Source organism: Pteropus medius, unplaced genomic scaffold (assembly GCF_902729225.1).
Source record: "Pteropus medius unplaced genomic scaffold, Ma_sr-lr_union100, whole genome shotgun sequence".
In the NCBI taxonomy this organism is placed as follows: domain Eukaryota; kingdom Metazoa; phylum Chordata; class Mammalia; order Chiroptera; family Pteropodidae; genus Pteropus; species Pteropus medius.
In genome coordinates, this window is record NW_024342647.1 from 300,355 (window position 1) to 326,774 (window position 26,420).

Sequence of the window (26,420 nt, forward strand, 5' to 3'; positions counted from 1 at the left end):
CTCCCTCACCTGGCCTTCCCTACCCCGCAAACTCTGGCCTGCGTCCTTGGAAGCAGTGGTCCGAGCTCAGTCTGGGCTACCAGGTTTTTCTGACCCCTAAGCTCGGGCACTTTCTGTCGAGTCATTCCACAAACTCCAGCCAGAGGAGGGTATGGAGGGGGCTGTCTAGGGTGTTAGGGGTGATGGGAAGTGTGGCCAGTGCATTGGACTGACCGAATTTGAACTCAGGCTCCACTGCTAACTACTCAAGCTTGGGCAAGTCGTGCAACCCAGCTGAGCCACGGGCCCCTGACCAGGAGAAGTTGAGGACAGGGACAATATCTGGCTTCCCCAACAGCGTAAGTGGAAATTTAGGTTGGGAGACATCTCTGCTGGCTCCTCGGACATCTCAAGCCCAGCAAGTCCAAAATCGAACTCACTGTCGTCCCCTAAACCTGGTTCTTTCTGGTTCCATTTTAGCGAGTGACACCTCCATCCCTATCAGGCAGCACGGGGACAGCCCGAGAGTCACCCCTGACTTGCTCTCTCATTCGTTTCCCAAGTTACCTCCCAGACGTCTCCAGATCCACCCCCTTCTCTCCATCCCCACCGCTCCAAACTGTGCCTGACGTGTAGTAGGTGTTCGGTGAAAATTTCTTGAATGTATGAGGTCAGGCTCTCACCACCTGCCTGTAGACTCCTTCCCTCAGATCCACCCTCCACTCAGTAGCCAGAGTGACATGTTGGGAACCACCCTCATCCTGCTCAGGTTCCAGCCCCTTAGGGTCCCCTGACTCCCTGCTGAGCTCAGGGTGGCATTCAGCTTCCCTCTCCTGGCTTGCAAGGCCCTAAATAACCTGGGCCTGTCTGCCTCCCCAGCCTCCTCTCCCCACACCCTTCTATATAGAGAGAGATGTTCCAGTCACAGCACGGTGCTGTAGGCGGCCGCCTGTACCAGGCTGTTTCACACTTCTGTCTTTGCACATGCTGGTCCCGCTGGCCGGAAGTCCTCCCCTACTCCCCGCCCCCTCCCCCATCAGCCTGGTGAACTAGCAGTTTCAAGAGCCCCTTTAAAGGTCTACCCGGCCAAGAGATCCAACTGGACCACCACCTTGCCTGTCTTCTTCTTATATTACTTATGGATGCGTCTGGCCTCTCCATGGACAGGGAGCATCCCCAGGCCCAGGGGTCTTGCCTTATTCATCTCCGTGTGGAAAGAAGAAGTGAAGGAAGTTTCTGCATCAGCTAAACCCGAGGCACAAAGGTGGCCACGTCCAGGAGCCCGAGCATGCATCCCGTACATTTATCTTGACCAAAAGAAGGTTACTCTTTCTGCTATATATCGATATATGCATAAATGACCCTAAGATGGAGTTATTTAGTTAATGTATTATTTTTTTCTGGTTTGAAGGTTGACTGGGCTCTGATGGGAAGGTCTGCTACCTGTAGTTTAGCTGGGGTCACTTGGTGGCTGCATTTGGCTGGGAGCTCAGCTGGGGTTCAGCTGCTCTTCCTTGTGGGCCTCTCCACCTGGCCTGTCATCCTTCTGCAGTCCTGCCTTTGCATCGGTAAAGCCTGGTGCTGGGTTCCATCAGCGAATGTTCCAAGACAAGTCGTACATACTGTGCAAGACCCTCTTAGGCCTTTGCTTGCATCATACTTGCTAATGTTCCCTTGGCCAAAGCAAGTCACGTGGCCATTAGCGGGGCTAGGGTACGGATCACTGGAGCCATTAGTGTAACCGGCTACCATAGTTATGTTTCCTTCTTTAGAAATGACCCTAGGTATAGCTACAGCTGAGAATCCTTTCTGTCTGTCAGGTCAGGGCAGGTTGAGTAAGTCAAAGGCGGTTTGGTGCATGCTCTGATCCCCTTGCTTTGAAACTAAGGCTCAGTCAAAGTTGGGGCCTGTCCTGTGAACCAAGGCTGAGTCTGCAGGAGGGGCTGTCAGGGAGACACCCAGCCCAACCTCTGCGTCGAGCATCAGCCTTATCCCTGGGAGATGGGGTCTTTGAGAACAGTCCCATCAGACACCTGTCACTGTAGGCAGTCGAAGGGAGAGACTCTACCAAGGATGAGAACAGCAGGGGGTTCTGCTGAATGGTGGGGCTTTTGCTTGGAGAGGGCAGGCGAGAAGAACCACTTTTCCCACTTCCCCACTTCCCGTCTGTCCCTACCTCACTTCCTTTTCTCTTTTCCCATTTCCGTTTCAGCAATTAGGGCTAAATGACCTTTAAGATCCCTTCTAACATCCCATGTTGATTCTCCTGCCATCATCCTTTGGGGACCAGGTAATGCTGTATTTATTGAGTGCCTCCCATGTACCAGGCACACACTTTACCTGCCCTCATCCTAGAGGCTGCTGGAGATCATTGAGCTCCCTGAGACCCACACTACTGCCCTTTCAAGTTTGGTACCCGAGCCTGGGGCCATCACCCTGGTCCCTATCCAAGGTGCATTGTGGTTGTCATGAGAAAGCTCACTAAATACTTCTGGCTCTCCTCCTTCATCACATGGTAGGACTGTCTGCCTGCTCTGGTCAATGCTATGTAAGCAGAACTGTCATGCATCACTTCTGAGTGAAGCTTTAAAAGCCAGTGTATAATTCACCATGTCCCCTTTCTTCCCGCCCATGGTGGTCATAAAGCAGGTGTTGAAATCTGTTAGTCATGACCTCAAGTGATTACTATGTGCAGAGCCCTTGCCCTGTATACACAATATGAGTAAGAAATAGTTCTCTGTTAAGTTGCTGAGATTTGGGGGATGTTTGTCACCACAGCATAACATAGCCTATCCTGGCCTATACACAATTCAAGTGCAGCAGAAGGGATGACAGGGCCGCTGGAATCACCTGTCTGGTCCTCATAACCAGTTTTCTGGAAAATGGCGAGACATTTTTCAAGCTCTTTCAAAATCCATTTGGTGGATTCCAGTAGAAGCCAGCATGGGTCTTGGTGGCTAATTGGTTGTGGAGGGGTGGGGAAAATGGAGGAGTCAGGTGTCCAGAAACAAAAGGAGATCCACTCCCTAATCCCTGCTAAACCAACCAGGAAAAGGATTTCTTCTCAAATGGGGCAACTTGGGAACATCAGAGATCTATCTTCTTCCCTCTCCTCCCTCCCTTCATCCCCTCCCTCTCTGTCTCCCTCCCCCTCTCTTTCTCCTTCCCTCCCCTTCCCTTCCCCCTCCGCTCTCTTTCCAAAGTTTAGTTAAAATTGAACTCTCAATACTGTCTTTGTCTTTTCCTAGTACAACTCCGATGATACACTCCAACAGCCTCCACTCCTGGTGCCAGGTGAGGCATCTCTCTTGATTGCATACAGGTGATGGCTTTATAAAATATTTTTAAACCTCGACAGCTGTCCAAGAGAGGGAAGCCTGTTGTCAGAAGAATGCAGTGGCTTTCGATTTCTCTTGACCTTTTAGGAGAAGTAATTTGAAGTTTGGTATTTATTCTCTGCCTTTACAGGGCACTTGGGGATACAGGGTGATATCATGTTGTCAGTTATGTTACGTCCAGCTTACTGCTTCACAAGCTTGCCATTATTTTATTACCTGTTAAGTAGAGTATTGTGCATCTCCTCTTCTCCTGGGGGCTAGCATGAGAGTCTGGTGAGGGAGGTGGGAAATCCATCCTCTAAGCTAAATGGCTCATGGTGCAAGGATGCATGGTTGCACGGAGCCTGGACGCCAAGATCTAGCGTTTCCACAACATCTTCTTCACCAATTTGTAAAACGCTATCCTTTCAGCTCTTTCAAGCTCTTATGGAACTCCCTGGCCAACCTCCTCACTTGGCTTAGGGCAATCGGAAGCCCACAGGGCACAGGGCCAGGCCAGGGCCTCCCAGTGAGTTAAGATCTACCAGTAGGTGACAGTACCATAGAATGGCAGAACGGAAAGAACATGCACTTAGCCCTGGACAGACTGAACTTTGAACTTAAGCTCTGTCACTTTCTCACCGTGTGACTATGTAAAAGCCTCCCTTTTTCTCAGCCTCAGTTGCCTCATCTCTAAAATGGGAATCGTGATGATCATCAACATTTATAGATCACTTATGTGCAGATGCTTTACATATTTCAACTCATTTAACTGGGATTGTCATTATACACTGAGAAAGTTCTTGTATGATCTATTACTTCATTCCTTTTTATCGCCAGAGTATGCTATTGAATGGATAATACCACGTTTTATTTATCCATTTATCAGTTGATGGATATATTTGGGTTGTTGCCATTTGGGGGCTCTTTTGAATAGAGCTGCTATGCACATTTGTGTACGAGTTTTTGTGTAGACATATGTTTGCATTTCTCTTCCGTCTATACCAGGGAGTGGGATTGCTGGGTCACATGGTAACTCTGTGTTTAACCAGACTATTTCTAAAGCAGCTGCACCATTTTACGTTTCCGCTAGCAGTGTATGAGGTTCCGATTTCTCCACATTCTCACTAACATTTATCTGTCATTTTTGTTATAGCCATTCTAGTGGGTGTGAAATAGTATCTCATTGTAGATGTGATTCATATTTCTCTGAAGGCATTAATGACATTGAGCATCTTTTCTGCCTGTTTTTGTAAATAAAGTTTTATTGGAACACAGCCATGCTAGCATGCTCATTTATGGATATTTTCTCAACCCAGAGCAGAGAGGAGGGAATGGCAGCTGCTTCCTAGAGAATTGTAAAGGGAAGAGATACATAATATTCTACTTACAGATAACAGAATATAGAATACAGAATACAGATAACAGAATAACAGCAGGCTTGTTAAGCACTAAGCTGGAAGTAACATAACTGACAACATGATACCACTCTGTATAAGGGAGGGCAAATCCCCTGCCAGTCTTTCCTGAAACGTCACAGAAGTGAGCAGATTGCCTAATGAAAATAATGTGGCAGTTAAGAGTTTGGGAATAGGAGTTGGATGTGACTGGGTTCAAATCCCCCTTTTCTGTGATTTTAGGCAAATGCTCTGTGATTTTAGGCAAATGACTTCACTCACCAAGCCTCAGCCTCCTCCCCATATAAGACTAATGATGGCTAATATTTATTGAGGGCTTGGTATATACTGGCTATTTCTGCTCTAAGTGCTGTATGTGTGATGACTAATTTAATCCTCAAAGCAATCCTGGCATTTTAACCTTTTTATAGTTAAGGAACGAGTCATAGAAGAGCCCAGTAATCCATCTAAGCATAAGCAGCCAGGAAGTGGGAGAGTTGAGACTTGAACTTCAGAGTTCATGCTCAACCTCTGCGCCAAACCGTCAGGTGGGGAAGATAATACTTTCTTCCCTGGAGGTTTGCTTGGGAGGATTGAAATGCTAGAATAGAGAACAGGGCTTGATATAGAGGTGTGCTCAATCAACAATGGCTATTATTGCTGCTCAAAAAGAAATTACCTATTTGGAAAACAGTTAACCCAGAACTATTCATGAAGCCTTTTGCTCATTTATTAAGATTGATCACTCCCACTTCCAGGAGCTCCGGTGCTCCCTGGTGCTCTATCACACCTTGTCTAAGTAGAGGAAGAGAATTTGGATCTGAGCCTTAAGGATAAACAGCTTGCTGAGCAGACAGAGGGTCAATGGGTGTGGGGGAGGATGCGCCAGGCAGAATGAGCAAAAGTAGTGACAGCCTAGAGGGGCAAAAGTGTGTGTGTTTGCATATAGAGCCAGTTAGCTGCTGTTTGGTTTCACTCAGATGCTTGTTGCTATGGGAACTTCCCTGCACCTCATCCTCCTTCAGCCCCTTCGAAAACCGGACCTCAGGCGCCACCTGGTGGCGGCCTCTGATACTACTAGGGCAGAGACAACTACTAGCTCTAGTAAACACAAGCTGTCCATACCCCTCTACCCTGAACTGCTGTTTCTTCCTGTTTCTTTCCCCGGAAATGGACTTGCTGTAAAAGTGATAGAACAACAATCAAGGAACTTTTTTAAAATTTATCAAAATAATGCATACTCATTATAGAAAATTTGGAAAATACAGAAAAGAACAAAGACGAAAAAAAGTCACTCAATTCCATCGCCCAGAATAACTACTATTAATATATTGGCATATTTGAGTCCAGTGTTCTTTTCTGCATGTAATTTTCACATAGCTGAGGGTTAGTGTGTATATATATTTATGTATATGCGTACATATGGACTCAATTATGTCCAAGTGTATGTTGCATATTTTTGTGAACAAAGCCTTGGTGTGAGGGTTAGTGTGGGTGTTGGGAGCCAGATCTACTCTGAGTTTGAATCCTGTTTTTGCCTTTACTAGCTGTGTGACTTGGGTGAGTGACTTCTCTGAGTAGCAATTTCCTTCGCCAACTGTAAAGTGTGGCTAATGATAGAATTTATCCCAGGGCTGCTGGGCTAATGAAAAGACACGACATATACAAAATGCTTAGTAAAGTGCCTGTAACAGAGAGCTGCCTTACTGATAATAGATTACCATGTGAGTCTTAGTCTGCCTTTCTGGTTCGCCGCAGAAATCTCTAGAAATGAGATGAATTTCTGGGTTTGAGGACATGAAGAGCCTCCAAGTAGATAGTGTGCCAAAATTGAAAGGAAGATTTCACCAATATCTCATGTCTCCAGCACCACAGCTCTTCTCATTTGTCTCTATAGTCTTCCAGGCTCTGCTTACACAGAACAATTTTTAAGCCTCGTCATTACAATGTTTGTGCCAGTTGCTTAATGTTACATCCTCACCATCCTAACTGGCTAGAACAGTTATTGACATTTGCCATCATTTGCTTAACCTTATTGTTGAATATTGGAGCAGTTTAATTTTTCATTCATCCATCCATCCATCCATCCATCCATCCATGAAATAGTTATTGAATACCTACTCTCTCTGCCAGGCACTGAAGTGGGCATTGGGAAGTGGTGGTCACCAAGGCCAGTACTCCTCTGGCATTTGCACTCTGGCCAGTGAGACAGACCATTACAAGTAAACAAACAAGTAAAACTCTAACTATAAACTGTGGTGAGGGCCGTGAAGTAAAAAGAGAGAACTACTGGAGAACTACCTTTATAGTAAGAGAAGTAGGCAGAGATCTAGAGAAAGAGTGTCCTAGGTAGAGGGAAGGGCATATGCAAAGGCCCCAAGGCAGAAGATTTTTGAGATATGAGACTAAAATGAATATTTCTTCATGGAATGGTCTTTCCAGAATTAAAAAATGAAGTGGAAAACAACTTACTAAGTTTTGCATTTATACTACTTTATGAGGGTGTCTGTGTTCTAGCCCCTGGAAATGAGGAAATGGAGATTAATCAAACCAGACATGTTCCTTGCAAGACTAATGGAGGGAATTAAGATAGCTTCTGTACAGACAGACCATGGTGGAAGGTTATGTTGCATGCCAGTAGAAGGATAGAAGGATTAACTGTTTCTGCCCATGGGCATTGAGGAAAGCTTGTCCAAGAAGGAGACACCCTAATGGGGTTTGCTGTAGGTGTTTCCCAGGCAGATACACAAGGGAAGAAGAAATCCAGACTGAGTGTTCAAACGCATGGAGGCAGGGATAGGAGGGTGATTTCAGAGAATGGTATTTGGGAAAGGTCTCTTAGGACAATTAATGTGCTTGGGCTTTATCTGTAGATGGTGGGAAACCAGGGGAGATTTCTAAGCAGGTGAGTGGCAGGTCTGGCTGTAATACGGAGAATATATGGAGGTGTGGTGGAGCCTGGAGGCAGAGAGACCCATGAGGAGGCTGGTGCAATGGCTCAGGCTAACGGCCTGAATTGAGAAAAGGGTTATAAGGATAGATAAGAGAAGAAAGACGGGAGAGATATTTCAATATAAAAACTGTAAGACTTGGAGACGGACTGGTTTTAGAAGGCCAGGGAAAAGATAAGACTTTGCAACTTTCAATCATGGGTGACTGAATGAAGGCAGTGCTCCTTGATGAGACCAGAGATGCCAGGAGGAGAGACAGTATTTGGAGGGTAGTTTGGTAGAGAGGAATTGGAGGGGCATCGACGGCTTCCCATTGGTACCATGGACAGCTCCAAGGATCTCCAGCCGCCTTGGACTAGAACATGCAGATCAATGGTTTTTGACTCTGACTGCCTTAAAATCAGCAGAAGAGCTAATTTAACATGCAGACTCCCAGGCCCACCCTGATGTTCTGCATAAAAGTCTCTGGGGTTGGGGTTCAGGAGCCCGCATTCTAAATAAGCACCCCAGGTAACTCAGGCACAGGCGGTCAGATGACTCCACTTGATACACTGAAATAAAGCCATGGTGGGCTCTAGAGGAAGAGATGAGAGCGCCCTCTGCTGTTAAGAAAAAGGTTAGACCTCTAGAGTTTATGACTTCTGTATTTAACGTGGTTTATTTACAGTGAAATCCTGGGCCAAAACAAAGAAACAAGAGACTTGGGATGATGAGTGAGAAAGAGAGGCTACCTTGCTCGATTCTTTCACCTTGTAATGCAGAGTGTGGCAAAGTTCACCTGTATGCGGTTACGGTCACTGTCTTTAGTCCGAGATTCTGTTACACCTTCCCAGCCCCATTCCCTAAAATACATCATGTGGCTCCTTAAGGTGAGAAGATAGATTCCTCCCCTCGAAAACATATGGAAACCTACAAGAATTAAAAGCAAGAGCTTGAAAAGGTATTTGTGCATCCATGTTCATAGCAGTTTTATTCACAATAGCTAACAGGTGGAAAGAACCCAAATGTCCATTGATGGATTGGACGAAGACAATGTGGTGGATACAATGGAACATTATTCGGCCTTAAAAAGGAATGAAATTCTGTGATGATTTCTGTACAGACAGACTATGCTACAACATGGATGAACTGTGAAGGCATTATGTGAGTGAAATAAGCTAGACACAAATGGACAAATATTGTATGATTTCACTGATATAAGGTACCTACAGTAGTCAATTTCATAGAGACAAGAAGTAGAATGGTAGTTGCCAGGAGCTGGGGGAGGAAGGGAGAATGGGGAGTTATGGTTTAATGGCTATAGTTTCAATCTGAGAAGATGAAAAAGTTCTCGAAATGGATGTTGGTGATGGTCATTGCACAACGATGTGAATGTACTTAATGCCACTGAACTATACACATAAAAATGGTTAAAATCGTAACTTCCATGTTATGTTTATTTTAGCACAATAAAAAAATGGCATAATAAGAGGAGCAGTGGTTAATGTCCTCAGCTTGACTGGGAATCTGTAAGGCTTCTCCATGGCACCCCTATCCCACAGGGAGCCGAGAACAGGGAAAGGTGTCTCCCCTGTCAGAACGGGGGCCCTCCCAGGAGCCGTAGGTGTTTCTTCAAACCGATAGCCGCTCCCCCGAGGGCCTGGTCTTGTCATGTCCATCATCACACTAAGGTGCATCCCGATAGCAGAGTTTCTTAGAGTGAGTGAGGTTGCGCCTCCTCCTTCAGACTGGGAGTTAGCTCAGCCAGCTGGTATGCAGGTGGGGGAAAGAGAGCCTCTTGTTGGAGAGTTTGTCTCTCCTTCCCAGTCCCCCCAGGCTCAAGAGCCCCACAAGCGCCCAAAGACTTTCTATCCGCCCATTGCATCGCCAGCCTCTCTCTCCCAAGTTCCGCGCGTTCAGAAACCCAGCGCATTCTCCCCGCCGGGCGGCCAAAGAGACTCTCTGCCCTCTTCCAAGATGGCCGCCACCGCCTCTGTGACAGGCGGGGTCACGTGGGTGCCGCAGCCTATGAGGTCGCTGGGGCTTTGTCGGTGATTGTCCCTTTCCGGGCCCCGTCCAGAGGCGGCGACTGCCCTTGTCAACCGGAGCCTGAGCGATCATGGCAACGGCCTCGGGCGGGGAGCGCGCGGCAGCGGTGGCAGCAGCGGCAGTTTGGTCGCGGACCGGGGCGGCAGAGCGGCAGCGGCGGCGGCGGCGGCGGTGGCAGTGGCGCTGGCACCGGCCTTGAGCGCCATGCAGCGACGCAACTCCGAGAGGGAGTTGGCGTCCCGGTGGGAGACGGAGGCGGTGGCCGCGGCCAAAGCGCAGGCGGCGGAGCGGGTCCGCGTGGACGCGGGCGCGGCGGGGGAGCCCGAGCGCAGGGCGCGGGAGGAGCAGGCCATGGACCCGGCCCCGGCGCAGCCTCGCGCGACCGAGGAGGGGGACGCCCGCGTTCTTCCGCGGCCGCTGCCCACACTGACCGTGTCCAAGCCCAAGCCGGCGCCGGCGCGGGGTCTCTGGACGCACGGGAAGCCCAGGAGCAAGGGCCGAAACTGCAAGCGGAGCTCGGGCCGTCGGTCGGACGAGTACCGCTCTCAGCGGCCCGTCACCGTGGACAGCTCTAAGGCCAGGACCTCCCTGGACGCCCTGAAGATCAGCATACGACAGCTCAAGTGGAAGGAGGTGAGGCGCGGCCCCGCCGCCTGGGCACAGGGGGGTGGACAGGACAACCTCACAGGGGTCGGCCTGGCCCCGGCCAGGTCTGAGGGCGGAGCTCCAGCTGTGCGCCATCCTTGAGCCTGCAGCTGCTCATCCTTCGAGGCCTGGCCCCCAAATCACTTCCTCCAGAAGCTTTCAGCCCCCTCCAGGTCAAGTTAGCCACTCCTTGCCTTTGCTCTCCTACAGCGCCGTGGTCTCCAACCCTCAGCACCCGCCTCGCCACACTGTAGACATTTGTTTATATGTCTGTCTCCTCCACTGGCTTTTGAGTCTGGCAAGCCTGGGACTCTCCCTCTTTCACTTCATTTAAGTTCTGTTTGTTTAGCACTAATGTGGGCTCTTGGGCAGTTTAACAGTTTATACTTTGGAGGCAGAAAGACCTAGGGTCTCGCCATATCCTGCCACTTTGTCACGTGACCTTGAGCAAGTTGCTTCGCCTCTTAAACCTATTTCCTCTGTAAAATGAGGCTAATGATACCTTTCTCATAGTTTTTTTTTAGTAGTAGTAGAAGACTCACTGCTTATTGTAGCATAGCACAAGACTGTAATAAATACCACCCTCTCCTTACCACACGCTCTTCTCCATCTTCTTCCATTGCCATCATGATCACCACCATCACTACCACCATCACCACCACCATCACCATCACCATCATCATGTCAGTGCAGACACTGTATCTTATGTTTCAGGGCTTAGCATAAAGTAGGTGTCAGTAAGTGGTGGATGAAAGGGTGAATGAAGGAATGGGTTATTTGTCTCTGAACCCATTTTAGAACTGGTGGGGGCTGGGATGAAACGCCAATGACATCCGGAGGTGTCTGTTGCAGTTGGCTGAGTGGGTAAAGCCGTTGGACTTTTCTGCAGCTTCTAAGGCTGTTTAACTTAATTTCAGGAGTATCAGGATTGTGATTTAGGGTAGTCGAGTCTGGAGACTTAGACCCAGATGGTCTGCTGGTGGGACCGGATCTGCAGCAGGCAACCTGAAGACTCAGGTACTTAGCCCTGGGCCTTGGCTGTAGTAGATGTCTAGGAATAGTTTTATGAAGTTGGAACGTGCAGAGAGATGGCCACAGAAAGGATTGATGAGGTCACTCCTAGCAGGAAGGAGTCATGTGATTTGGAGAGAAGTCAAGAATCAGGTAGGGCAGACTCCCAGGTAGGTAGGGTTAGCCATTGGGCAAGTCCGACTCCAGGTGTCAGGGCCTCCAGCCTTGGGGCTCAAGATTCAAGGGGTGGGGAGTACTTCTGAGCCTATGACATCCAGAGAAAGTGAAAAAGGGCTTCTGGTTCTGGACAGGATCCCAAGTCCAGGGACTGAAACCAGGACCAGCAAGATAAAATTGGAGCACTCATTAGTGCCATGGTCCTAATGAGGGGAGAATCCAGGGACTGAAACCAGGCCACAGAGTTAGGCAAGGCTCATTGCCCCAAGTAGGGCCTGTGCTTAGCTTAGCCCTGTAGAGGGAGAGAGACATGAATGAAGCTGGCTAGATCTTGAGAGATGGAGCCAGGTGGACTCAGAAATCAGCAGGCGTACATGCCAGCCCAGGTTCATTCACTCTTTCCGTAAGTGTTCTTTGTGGATGCTGGGGCCTGCAGATCAAAGATGCTTCAGATATAAGTAACCCTTGCCCTCAAGGACCTTATAGTTCAGTAAGGGATAAAACACAAATGAATAAATCATTGCAGTAATTACAGGGCCTCTCATGCTGCTTTCTGAAATGCTTTTTTTCCCAGTTACGTGTATACCTTGCTCTGTCACTTCAGATCTCTGATTAAATGCCACTTTCGCAGACAGGCCTTCCCTGTTGATTCTTCCTCTATTGACCCATGCTCTTTATTTATTTATTTTTCCCATAGCACTAAACTCTACCTGGTACTGTATTATGTATTGTTTGTTTATTGTCTGTTTCCCTTATTAGAATGTAAGCTCCAGGAGGGCAGGGGCTTTGTTTTATTTACTTCTGTACTCTCAGGTGCTTGGCACATAGAAGGTGCTCAATAAATCTTCATTGAATATATGAAGACATTATGTGATGAGTGTTTCTCTCTTTATGTAAACGTGTACGTGTTGTGGGAGGTGGAGGAGGGCCAGCTCAGGGAGGGCTTCCTGGAGGAGAGAGACCTGAGCTCAGTTTTGAGTGCTGAAAAGGAGTAGGCTTACTTAGGGGCCGTCAACTTTGGAACCCTCGTAGAGGGAGTAGTTTGGGCAAAGAGGTGCATTCAGGGTTCACAATGGGTGGATCATAGCATGGGCAGCAGAATGGTGGGAGATGAGGCTGGAGAAATGGCAGGGGTCGTATCGTGTGCCATGCTGTGGGGGTTGGTCTTTTTTGGAAGGCTGTGTGGGCCACTACAGAATTTTAAGCTTCTTCCATTTATTGGCTGTGCTACTTTGGCAAGTGCGTTAAACTCTTTAGGCCTCAGTTTGCCTGTCTGTCAGATCGGGGTGGGTTGAGCTAGTTCAGTGGTTCCCAGCCCCTCCACTGCTGCAGCCACATGATGGTAATGTTAGTCCACACAAGACCCTTGCACTGATGAGCCCAGTGGAGTGGGCAGTTTCTAGGGTACTATTGTATTTTCAGACTAGTATATTCTAGTATATTTTAAAACATGATTCACAACAATAAAACTTTACTATTAGATGTGTGATTATTTCCTTAATGCCACTCTGTCCTATTGGTCTTTGAGGTCTAGGACAGGGGTAGTGTCTGACTTGTGTCCCCAATGCCCCGCACGTTGAAAGTTTTCAATAAATATTCACCAAAGGAATGAATGATATTTGCAACAGAGCCCACATCTCATCTTGACACCCCAGAATGTGGAGTTTGAAAAGTGCCAGACTAGGCAAACTTGAAAGTTCCTTTCAGCTTTAAACTATGACTGTAGTTTAAACCTGCTACAAAGTTGACTTCATGGCAGGTAACAGCTACATAAACCAGGTACCAACAAAGTGCAGACACACGACCGCTCCAGGCCTCAGTGTCCGATCTGCTACGGGGATGATGTTAGACAAGAGCATCTCTAACACTCAACACTGACCTTCCAGCAGCAGAAACGTCTGCTGAAGTTGAGCCAGTGTCTAGGATATGGGAGTACCCAGCTGGCTGATGTTGGCAGGGGTGGGTGGCTAGCCATGGTAAGAAATAGGGTTATGAACGCCAGACGCTCTGTGTCTCCCTTTCCGAGTACGTAGCGAGGGCCACACAGCACAGTCCACTTAGCAGGGCAGCGCCCAGCCAGCAGGGAGATTCGGACGTTTGCTTGGCTGCAGGCAGAACCCCGCTTCCTCCTTCACTTTTCTTTATACCACGTACATTTAACAACAGCAACAACAGGAACAATGATAATGGACAACAACTATAATGGACTCTTACATAGCTCTTACCCTGTGCCGGGCACTTTTTTGTGTTTTACACACACACAATGATTCGATTCTCCCAACAACCCAATACAGTAAGTGCCTGATTGTCCCCATTTTGCAGAGGAAGAAATCAGAGTACACAGAGGTTAACTTATCCAAGGTCACACAGCTGGTAAGTGGCAGAGCTTGCATTTGAAACAGATATTTCATTTGAAACCAACTGTCAACTCTATGCCCTTCCCACTGCTCCCGGCTGGCAATCTGCAGACCCTAGCTTAGGGGTTGTGGATATAGATATGAATAAGATTCACTCTTTGCCCTCCAGAAGCTCCACGTGTTGAGGGACAGGCATGCCCACAGACGATTACAGTCTCGTCTGGGGGCGGAGTGGTTTAAGCGCATTCCATACAGAGTTGGAACAAAGGTGGAGAGGACGGATCAGGTTCTATATGCAGGGCGGGATGATGGCAGCTGAGGGAGCACGTGGGAGAGAAGCGAGAGAGGAAGAAGGAGCCAGATCACAGAGGACATTGAAGACCATGCCAAGAAGCTTGTGCTGACTGACTATGATCACAGATTCTTGCCATATATAGACCAAGCTTCCTTTGCCCACTCTCTGTCGGTGCCAGGTAAACTATGCCAACTGATGATTCAGTTTTCAGTCGTACCCACCCTGTCAGGTCTAATTCAGCTGTGTCCGCCGTGTTAAATTGGTTTCAAAAAGGAAAATTCCCAAATGTTAGCTCTATAAAATTGTAAATAAGATGAAAGTTTATTCTAGAACAGCAAAATTGTGTTTACAGGGTCACCACTTTAGTTATAACAGGAAAAAGAGGGATATTTCCTGGCTCATAGTAGATGCTCGATAAATATTTACAGAATTGGATGGTCCACTTCCACTCACACGAGCGTCTCTCCTCATCTCCGGTATATTCTTTAGCAGTTTGGACACCCTCATTAAAGAAAACCTTAGGGAAAAGACGCCGTGGAGAATAGATGCCACTATTGTTGTGAGCTTTCTTCCCTGGAGATGTGGGTTGTATACATGAGCACAGTGGTACTATGGTCACCAGCTAATGTGTATGACAGATTCGACAGAGGGAATTTGTTGGTAATAGTTTGCATAAGCCCCTGTCCCAGAATCTATTAGTATGAGCTCTTTGTTTCAGACGCTCCATGTGTTTTTTTTTTTTCTGAAATTTATCCAGCCTTTCTTCAGAGCATGTATATGCTTATGATATGGTCCTACTTATAGTTACTGTTTATTAAATATCTGTTATGTGCTAGGCATCATACTAAGTGCTTCATGCTTATTAAAATTGTATCGAACATTTATTATGGATTGTTTTATTTAATCCTCACAGCAACCCTCTGAAGTAGATTCTATTATCATTTCCAACTTACAGATGAGGAAACTGAGGTTTAGAGAGAGGCTGCTACAGGGCTAGACCAAGGCCACACAGTAGCAAGTGGCAGAGCCACCCGGGGCCTGTGCTTGTAGCCAGTATACAATCCTGTACCATCTTCTTTGCTAATCCTTTGCTAAAATCCACTCTGCAAAGAGTTATTCTATTATTATTCCCAGATAACAGTTGACAAAACTGAGGTGGGCACAGCAAGTAAGTGAGAGAGTCAGGGTTCTAACAGCAGTCGATCTCGGTCCAAAGCCCACTTTTCAATGTGTTTTATAATTCTCCACTTTTTCACCCTCCCGTTCCTCATCTGACTCATAACTCTCAAGTGACAGTGGAATCACTCAGAGCCAGAAGAGCAATATTACAAATAGGACTTAAAATAAAATGCATTGAAATATATCCTGCCTGGCAGAGGGAGCATTTGGTGCCTGCACCTTCCAAATCCTATCTCGTCGCCTCCCACGGAGAAGAAGCGATTCCGGTGCCATTGGACTAGCCGAGTTGCTTTGCTCCTGTGTGGAATGTGAGTCTGCTGTGTGACTCTCTGTCTCAGATTCCTTCTGGAAGAAGGCAGATTATAAAATGAAAAACTGGCTAGTTTAACCTTCCCTCCCTCTCTCGTTTTAATGATAGTCCTTGCAATTTGCTTTCTGTCTTTTGAAAATAGCATTCTATTTAAGGATGGTTTATATCCTACTTCATGAAATGTTCTTCTTCAACAAACATGTTATTTTAACATCTAGTCCACCAGAAGTTTTCCTTTGTAAGTTAAACCTGTCATACCATAAAAATCACAATTCACTACCACTGTTATTTGAACAATACAATATAGGTAATAACTTCGTGAATCCACAAAAACACCATACACGGTCCTTTAAAAGACAATACATTCCAAAGGCTCATATTCAAGTTCTATAAATACTACAAATTAAAAAAAAATTTTTAAAGCAGAGTTGTGATTGCTAGAGCTGATTTCCATATTATATAGACATCCTCTCTATTGTAAATAGCTTCGATTCCGGTAGCATTCTGGATTCTGGTTTTGTATCAGCACAAGTTAAATACAGAAATTCAATCACACATTTCCTTTTTCTTTTAAATCTACTCCTTGAAAAGAACATATAGTATTAAAAAGTTATTGGCCACTTTTTAAGTGCCTTCTCTCAAAGGCAAGTATTGTTTCCTGGAGCTAGCATGGATTTTGGATTCAGACAGATGAGTCTGAAATCACTGCCACTTAAAATCCTTGCCACTAACTACTTGTGTGACCAAACTGCCTCATGTACTAAATACAGAACCCCTCTGAGCCTCAACTGTAGCAATGGGCTAGTGATACCTATCTTGCAGAATTTTTGTGAGTTAAATGAGAGAATGTGTATAAATTGCCTTAAGCCCATGCTTGGTACACTGTAAGTATTCAGTTAAAGTTAATTATTTTCCTTTTATTGGGTAATTATAAACATTGGTTATTGGATCTATTTTAAAAAGTGAGAAAAAACAATTATAGAGTTTAGTCTGCATATACAGGTTATTGCTTAACCAGCTCAACTGAATCATTAACATATATTTTGAGACCTACTTTGTGCCAGGTTATATTTGGGCTCTCTGATTTCTTTATTCCTTACTTTCATCCCAAGGCAGCTCTCCCCACTGACCCTGAAAAGACCATGGCCAGACACAGGTTCGAATCTTGGCTCTGAGACACAGGTCAAGTTGCTTTACCTTTCTGAGCCAAAGATTTCTCATCTCTAAGAATGAGCATAAGATACTTGGTAGGGTTGTTGTGAGGATTAAATCAGAAAATTTTTAAAGTGCCTGGTGCTTAAAGTCAGAACACCTACTGATCTGGCTTACCCTCTGATGAATTTCTATGACATCTTAATTAAATTTTGTGACAGAAAATTGGTGGTATGAATAGGCAAATAACCTCGCTATTTCTTTAATTTGTTTTGAACCCCTCCTTTCCTTATGGTTGCTCCATTCGAGTATTGTCTCTGAAATTACCCCTCAAAGGTTATTGTTTTGTTGGAGAGAACAGTGATCATGTTTCTCTATTCTGCATGGACTAATATCTCTCCTCCGCATCAGATCGAGTCATACCTTGCTTGAACAGCTGCCTCGACTACCATTTGTGTAAACTTTTGTTTCCCTGGGTGTGTTTGAACCATTATCTAGTAATTTGTAAGTCCTTAGAAGGCATTTCTGATGGTGCCTTTTCTTCTTCCATCTGCTTCTATGTCATCTGAGTAAAACCTTCTCAGCCTTAAGGGAGCCGGGAAGAACAGGCCAGTTTGTCTCTGGAGCTGTCATCCCTAGGCATAGAGTTACTTTTCCAAGAAGTCCTTCAGTCCATCTACCTGGAAGTCCTTCGAAGGCCAGTTTTCACATTTGCTCTTGATGCTCATAGGGGGATTCTGTTTCTCTTAGTGTCAGAACTGTGGTTTATTGGACTTTTAAAAAGCAACAATAAAATTTTTTCTGGGATGGGGTTATTTACAAATGTCTTTGTTCAATTTCCCAAAACAATATGTGCTTATAAAAATGTATACAGTTCCCAAGTATGTAAAATAAAACCCCAGATCCCTACTCCATGCTCTCCAATCACCCCCTTTTCCTTCTTCTCTAACTCCCCTTAGAGGCAATACCAGGATTAGTTTGGTATATTTCTTTCCAGATTTTTTTCATATGTGTGTGTGTGTGTGTGTGTGTGTATATATATATAATCAGGATAGCTAAATTGGACTATAGTAACAAGCAACCACAACATATCAGTGGCTTAACAACACAAGTTTATTGCTTGTTCACATTTAGGGGTTCAGTGGCAGGTTGGTGGGGGTGCGCAGGGCAGGGGTCTTTAACAATCTTGGTTATTCAGAGACCCAGGCTTCCAGCTCATCACCTGCTTCGATGAATTACTAAGGGGAAGGGAATGGGGTAAATTGTGTCTTTTAAGACTTCTACCCGGAAGTGGCTGCTCTCATTTCATTCACCAAAGCAAGTTACATGGCATGGCCAGCTTCGGCGGGGCCAGGGCTGTGCAGTCCTACCATGAGGGCGTAAAGAGGAGAATCAGATTATCCGGGCCGGTGACGACTCTATGTCTATACTAAAAACCGTTGAATTGTACATTTTCCATGTATGAATTTTATGGTATGTGAGTTATATTTCAATAAAGCTGTTGAAAAAAATGCCACATGCAATATTGCCTGTTATTGGTACATGAACTCCTTAGACACCTGTACCCAAAGGAATCTTGTCCTGGTGACATAAAGTAGTGGCAGCTGTAACAGCACAAACTTGCATCATGAGAGTGAGTGTTGTTTTTGAGGGGGTTAACTTGAATATTTGCCTGAAGAATAAAGGTCAGGCTTTTTTTTGAAGGCTCCCTATGAAGCCATCTACATCCTGAGATGCAGTATAGCATGGTGGGTGAAAGGATGGGCTTTGGAGCTACAAACAATTCACTATGTAACATTGGGCCAATTGTACTCTCAGCCTGTTTATCTATAGAATAGAAAGGGCATAATACAGTCAGACCTCATGAAGTTGTTTGTTGCCAGCATAAAAAGATACAATCATGTAAAGCACCTAACCTATAATGCCTGGTATATGGTAAAGACTTGGTTGAATATTTTTTATTAGTATCCGGCCCTAAACTTCGCTAGACTACTAACTTCTCATATTCCATACCTTGAACTTGATCTATTCTTTTTTAAAAAATTTATTTTAATTAGTTTCAAGTACACAGTACATTGGTTAGACATCTATATATTTCATAAAATGATCCCCCCAATTGCTCCCTCCCTAACCGACCCTCCACCTTGACAACATATTAATGCCAACTGCATTCCCAATGCCGTGCTCCCCATCCCCGTGACCATCCATCAGCTACTAATTTGTACTTCTTTAACCCTTCACCCAATTCTTCTAGCCGCCCCCAGCCCCGCGTCCGTCACCAAATTGTCCACTATATTTGTGAGTCTGTTTTGGATTAGTTCTTTTTATGCCTTAGATATTGCATATAAGTGCAATCATATAGTTTTTATCTTGTCTGATTTAAATACCTTCTAGGTCCATCAAAGCAGTATCTTTTTCCATCTCCTTCCTTTTCGTCTGTGTGTCTTTTAATCTGAAGTGAGTCTCTTGTAGGCGGCATGTAGGGGTCTTGTTTTCTTATGCATTCATCTACTCTATCTTTTAGTTGGAGCACTTAATTCTTTTCCATTTGAGGTACTTATTGATAGGAATGTAGCTGTTACCATTCTTTATTCCTGTTTTTGATACATGTTTTTTCTTCTTAAAAAAGTCCCTCCAATTTCCTGTAATACTGGCTTGGTGGTGATAAATTCCTTTAGCTTATTTTTGTCTGGGAAGCTCTTTATCTGTCCTTCAACTCTAAATGAAAGCTTTGCTGGATAAAGTATTCTTGGTTATAGATCATGGGTCTTCATCACATCGAATATTTGGTGCCAAGCCTTTCTGTCCCGCATAGTTTCTTTTGAGAAATTAGCTGCCAGTCTTATGGTTGTTCCCTTATAGGTAACTATCTGCTTTTCTCTTGCTGCTTTTAAGATTTTTTTCTTTGTATTTATCTTTGGCATTTTAATTATGATGTGTCTTGGTGTGGGCCTCTTTGTATCCCTGGTTTTTGGGGTTCTCTGAACTTCTTGCGGTTGTATGTCCATTTCCTTCACCAGGTTAGGGAAGTTTTCCATTATTATTTCTACACATAGCTGTTCAATATCTTGTTTTCCTTCAGGTATGCTACTCAGACAGATATTTTGACCCTTAATAGTGTCCCATATGCTCCTTAAATTTTTTTTTATAGTCTTGGCATCTTTTCTTCTTGCCATTCTGATTGAGTGTCCTTGGCTTTCCCGTCCTCTAGATAGGCCACTTGATCCTCTTCTTTATTCACTTTGTTTTTCCTTTGTTTATTACATTTAATATACTTCTCATTTCAGATAATGTGTTCTTCATTTCAGACTGGTTCCTTTTTATAATTTCCAATTCCATTTTTATTTTTTTTATCTCTTTGTTGAGGTTCTCACTGAATTTATCTATATACTTCCCAAAAGTTCATTGAGCATCTTTATAACCAGTGTTTTGAACTCTGCATCTGTTAGATTACTTGACTCCATTATTTCTGGATCTCTGTCTGTTCTCTCATATGATTTCTGCTTCTTTGTCTTCCCATTTTGGCTGCCTTTCTGTGTCTGTTTCTATGTACTAAGCAAAGCTCCTAAGTCTCCTGGTCTTATTAGTGTGGATTTGTGAAATAGGTGTTCCGTGGCACAGTCCTGAGAGGGGTTTGGCTGCAGGCCAAATTTAGCCCAAGCCTCTGCCCCTCCAAGGCCACCTGTTAAGATTTAGCAAGCAATCCACAGATGCTGTGCTTATAGTTGCTTCAAAAGACCACACCAGAAACCGAGGCCAGCTGCCTCCAGTGTGAGTCTAGGTGCTGCTCAACAAGGAGCACCTGACTTGCTGAGTCTATACCTGGATATGGCTTGGGTGGGACTGCGAGTTGGGAGAGGTGGGGTTTCAGGGAATCCTCTGGGTGGTGCGACCTCTGTTATCCGTTTCGATGACGTCTCTGCTATAGTGGCACTGTGTCCGTGCACTGGGAGGGAGGAGGGCTCAACAATGAACACTGGATACTGCCGACACTTCTGCACAGAGCGAGTCTCGCCTTGGCCCTCGCCCTGACAATGTCTCGCTGTAAGTCCCTGGTGCCCTCTGTGCACAGCTGAATGGGCACTGGTGCTGAGAGCGAGCAGGTCTGTCACCGCAAAAATCCACTCCCAGACGGGGCCCCTTTAAGATGTGTCCGCCACTGCCGCAGCCTCCATCTCACTAAGCTGCTGGAGACTGGGCAGCCCCGCGTCCTTGCCCCGTCCTACCTTCTGCCATTGCAGGGTGATTTCTTGGATTTCTCCCTAATTGTATGGCTTGTTCATTTAGATCCCAGGTGATTTTTCCTTGCTCTTTGCTCCTTGTTTCCTTCACAACTTTGATTTGGTCGCCAGAGGGATGAACAGAGCCTCTATCATCTACGTCACTTTTTTTTCCTCCCAAACTTTATCCATTCTTAACACAATCCTGCATGTGGTTCTCTCGAGCCTTCCTGCGGTGTCCTTCCTCTTTACCTTTGTTCATGTTTTTCCTTCTTAGAATATTCCCTTCCTTTCTTTAGATCCTTCCTTCAAGGATCAGTGCATGATTCCTCTTACCCACAAGTCTTCCTTGACGCCCACACATACCCCAGTCTACTTGATTACTCACACTATCTTATACAGATCTCAATTTTATTAGTTTTTTCAAAGAAGCAACTTTTGGCTTATTGATCATCTCCATTATAACTTTATTTTCTATTCTATAGCTTTCTGCTCTTTATCATTTTTTTAATTCTATGTTTTGAGCTTTATTTTGTTATTCTTTTTCTGACATTAAGTTGGATGCTTTATCATCTTTTCTAATAAAAGCATCTAAGACTACAAACTTGCCTCTAAGTACTGCTTTGGCTGTATGAGCACATTTTGCTATGTAGCATTTTAAAAAATCATCTTTTTGTTCTATGTATTTTACATTTTCATGAAGATTTCTTTGACCAGTGGGTTAGATTGGTGGGTTGTTTTTTTTTAGAGCTTCTAAACAGATGAGTTTATTTCTACTTATCTTTTTATTATTGAATTTTAACTAAATTGCATTGACTAGAGGATGTTCTTTCTTCTTTCTTTCCTCCCTATTTCTCTTCTTCCTTCATAGTTTCCCCCCCCTTTTTTTTTTTTGCTTTATAGACTAATATGTGGTCAGTTTTTGCAAATGTTCATGTGTGCTTGAAAGACTGTGTTTTCTAGTTGTTGAATGTTATATTTTAAATATTTACATAGATTAGCTTGTAAATTGCATTATACAAATTTTATTGTCTTAATATTTTTGTCAGATCTATTAATTACTTGAAGAGTTATGTTAATGTTTTCCCTCTATGATTGTATATTTCATACCTTTTTAAATTAATTCTTTTTCCATTTTCCCTGGTGCTAGTCTAGAGGTTATACATTCTATTTTTATTCTAGTGGTTACAGTAGAAAATTTAATAGGTGTATAATTTCAGAAAGTCTAGAGATAGTAGCTATACTCTCCACTTAAAAACTCAAGGATGTTAGGATGCTTTCATTTTGGTTGCATCCCTCCTGACTTATATGGTTTTATTGTCCAATATTTTAGTTCTATCTTACTTTATCCGTTTTTTGAATTTCACAAATTAGATGTTATTATTATTTTACATAGTCTCAGTGTATTTCAGTGTATTTTAGTTTTACCCACATGTTTACCATTTTCTTTTTCTATTATTCTATTTTACAATTCAGACCTTCTTTCTGGGATCATTTCTTTCTACTGGCAGTCATCTTTTAGAAGTTCCTTTAGTAAGGGGACTATTCATAATAAACTGTCAGTTTTCACTTGTCCAAAATTACTTTCATTTTGTCCCTATTCTTGAAAGATAGTGTTGCTGTGACTATAGTGCTAAGCTGATAGTTACACTTTGAGTATATGCCACTGTTTACTCACTTTATCTTTTCTGCTGAAGAGCAAGCTCTCAGTTTACATTTGTCTTTTGCTGGTAAAGTGTCTTTTTTTTCTGACTGCTTTAAAATCTCCTCTTTGTCTTAGATGTCTTTAGCATCATTATGAATTTCCAGGTGAGGATTTCTTTTTATTTATTTGGCTTGAGATTTGTTGGGACTCTCCTCTCTGAGGTTTGGTATCTTTTATAAATTCTGGAAAATTCTTTCGATATTATCACTCACCCAATCTTTCTCTTCTCTCTTCCTGGGATTCTGTTTTTGATGTTTTCTCAACTTTTTTTTGATAATGAACTCACATTCCTTGGAACTTTAATCTCTGATAATTCGTTGAGCCTTAGGTTTAAAGTAGGAGTTTTCATCTTGTGCGTATGCTTCAGAAACCTCTGCTAATCCAGAATACTTAAAATGAAATTTTTAGTCTTAGGCTTTTTAGGTTATAGGTGTAGTTGAATTCTGACTCTGGACTTGCCTAAGTTAGGTGCTATGGTTAGGCATTTTGAGAGGACATTTTTTCCCTTCTTCAAGCCAATGCCAAGAGAAGGCAGTTTTTGTTGTTGTTTTTTGTTTGTTTGTTTGTTTTGAGTTCACCCACTAAAGATTTGGCCTTGCAGAGGGTCTGGCTTGATATGGGAGTTTCCAGCTGATGCTTGCCTTGCCAGCAGGCATCCACGTGCAGAGGCCAGACCATTGCCTATGTTCAGGGAGAAAGGAATTATACTTGCCCTTTAAAAAGATCGTTCTGGCTGCCCAATGGAGAATGGATTAGAGAGGGGTTCTAGAGTGGAGGCAGAAGTAAATTAGGATGCTACTGTAGACCTAAGGGGAGAGACAGCACTACTGGGGACAGGATGGTGCTCAGTGGAGAAGGTTATTGATTGAGTTGGTCTGTCTCTTTCTCTAGATTATAAGATATTCAGTAGTAGGAAGCTCATCTTATCTTTGAGTCCTTCAATGCTTGGCACAGAGAAGGCATTCAGCAAATATTGATTGAATTGAACTGTGTAATCAGTAATAGTTTCTAGTGCTGTTTTTCTGGACTACCTTCAAAGTGACTATTTTCTTTAAAGGGAAATGACATAAAGGGGTTCCAGGCAGTGAACTCATCCTGTCTTGGCATTGCAAGGTTCAAGCCAGAAATAGAGAGCCAGCTGTTAGTAAGCCCCGGCAAGTCTTAGGTTTTGGTTGGGTTTACTTTCCATGATAACATAGCTGTCTTTAGCCTGTGTGCTTGTTTATTTCTTAAGGAGTCTTAGGCTCTATTTGAAACTGCCTGCACAAAGCCTTACCATCTTACTGGATTTTTATGACATTTTCTCAGAAATTACTAAATGTTATGACTCTCTAGGCAGGTTGCAAAGGTGTTCATCTAACGGTATAACTGTGAAAACTTATTATTCCTAAGACATTCTTCTCAGAAAAAGTGCCCTATATCTAGGGAACAGAGTGGGAGGCAAATGGACCCTGTTGGGTAACAATTTAATAAGCTTCAGCTGGTCACTAAGGACTGTTGTTTGAAGAAGTTATGCAATACTTTTCCATTAGAATATGTTTCTAGAAAGTATGGTGAATAAAGCATACATATATGATTTTAAGTTCTGAGGTCTCTAAGGTCTTCATTATTTATTCAGTAAATATATGTTGAATGTCTACTGTGCCCCAAGCCCTGTGCAAAGCACTGGAAATAAAGACACAGTCAGAGACCATCCCTGTCTTTGAACCAGAGCCTCTACTGGCCATACTGCCCTTTTGTGTGAATTAGAAAAAGGTGCCCCCCCACCACTTAAGGAGAAAATATTAAATTAGCCAATATATTATTTAAATCTCAATAATAAATTTGTTACAGCAAATGGATTATTAATGATAAGTGAATATTAGTTATTAAATAATATTTGCATGATATAATGAAGTACTCATTGATTTAAACTTGGAATTCAGGAAGATTCTGGCATAGTAAACATCAGATGATTGAACTGCAATATGAAACTTCAGATTTAACTAGTACATTAATACCAATGAGGGATTTTTTTAAAAAAGTTAAAAGTAGTCATTAATTATACATCAGATATAAAAGCAGATATTATTTAGAAACAGTATATTTTTAGATGTTATCAGATCAACAAAGTCTTGATAATCCAGTTTGTCAGAGGGGAACAACATATATTGTCCTGTTAAAATAAGACATTCGACTACCACGTGCTAGAAAATTCTCATTATAAATATAAAATTGCCCAAACAAAATCATCTGATGTTTGTTTACCAAACCAGAATACTTCTGAATTCCCAGTTTAGATCAACAAGTACTTTTATTATGATAATATATAAAAATTATATAATAACCAATATTTGTTATCAGTAATCCATTTGTTCTAGAGTAAAAAATGTCATTAGAAAATATAAAAAGTGTTCAAAATATTAAAGATGACTGTATGTGAACAGCATCATGACACCCTGAGTATGACCTAAAAAGCCACAGATGGTGGCCCTGGAGGCCCCGTCTAGGGGAGCAGATATAGCTGGTGATTCCAATGTGAGATGCTAAGAGTTCTTTTAGAAGCATGTATACAATGTGGTTAGAGACAGAGGGAGGCAAGCTGAGGTGAACTTGGCAGTGTTGGCAAAGGCTTGTGTGTGAGAGGTACCCGGGTAAGTAAGGTGCATGGTCTTTTTGACATATTTTGGCTGTTAAGTAGTCTCTAAACCTTCTTTTTTTGGTTCTTGCTACTTTCTGGATAAGTAGGAGAGCTCAGTTCCAGAATGGGGAGGTGTTTCTACTTTTAGATATAGACCATTTTGATCTTTTCTCCTCCTAAGTGCATCTTCCTCTGTCCTCAGGTATCTGCTATCATAGCACGAATCAGCTTTATTGTTACGGCGTGTTTAATTTTCTCTTTTTCTCACCAGATTTTAAATTCTACTAGCGCATGGTCACATCTGTCTTGTTTATTATTGTTTATTATTGGGTCCTTATACTCCAGTGCACAATGCCTGGCATACTGTATAATAAGCTTTTGACAGATATTGGCTGAAATGATTTTTTCATTCATTCTTCAAACATTTCCTGAACCCTTATTTTGTGCCATGGACTCCACGAAGCACCGGGCAAACCAAGAAATGACCCTCTGCGAGTCAGCCAGGGCACTCGCTGTCTGGTCAACACGACCCAGTGGAGGAAGCTCAGTGTTAAGGAGAAAAGAGTGAGTGGCAGCTGACTCAGGTTCAGGGCTCAGTGAGGACCTCTGAGCTGGGTCTGGAAGGAAGAGAAGGTTGAGCAAGGTTTCTGTGGGTGGAGGCAGGACAAGTATTTAGACAGGCTCAGCAGGCATGGTAATGTGGTGGCAAGGTAGATCACGGGGACCCGGGGGACTCAAACGTTTGGCTCTGGCTGGAATACGGAGTTTGAGGAGGGGAAGAGTGATGGATGATGCGACCTGAGAGGTAAGCAGGAGCCAAGTTGTAAAGGTCTGAACTGCAAGCCGAGAGCTCTGGGAGCCGCCAGAAGGTTTTAAACCATGGATGTGTGTGCTTATGACAAAAATCAAACTTGGGTATTAACTAGACTCCTCCAGCTGTGCTGTAGAAGGTGTATTTAGGGGTTGGATGGTGAACTAGAAGTAGGGAAAACCTCAAGGGCAGGGAGAGTCACTTCCTGGCCAGTTTCTAGCATCTGACAAATGACTGGAGTATAATCAGCATTGAAATGATACTTT

At 43.8% G+C, this 26,420-nt stretch overlaps 1 protein-coding gene across 5 annotated transcripts in view; it reads left to right on the forward strand.

Annotated features, from left to right (window-relative positions):
* The first annotated feature begins 9,677 nt into the window (after window positions 1-9,677).
* The window catches only part of TTLL11 (tubulin tyrosine ligase like 11), a 210,433-nt gene continuing 193,690 nt past the window's right edge, over window positions 9,678-26,420 (forward strand). For 3 of the 5 annotated variants that reach the window (XR_005653696.1, XM_039866701.1, XM_039866702.1), the window contains exon 1: window positions 9,678-10,305. Coding sequence is in view for 3 of the 5 variants with exons in the window: in XM_039866701.1 (XP_039722635.1) it covers window positions 9,877-10,305 (429 nt within the window). In the remaining 2 variants the exon portion in view is untranslated. The remainder of the gene's footprint in view (window positions 10,306-26,420) is intronic. The other 2 variants (XM_039866703.1, XM_039866704.1) reach the window with 2 other exon arrangements.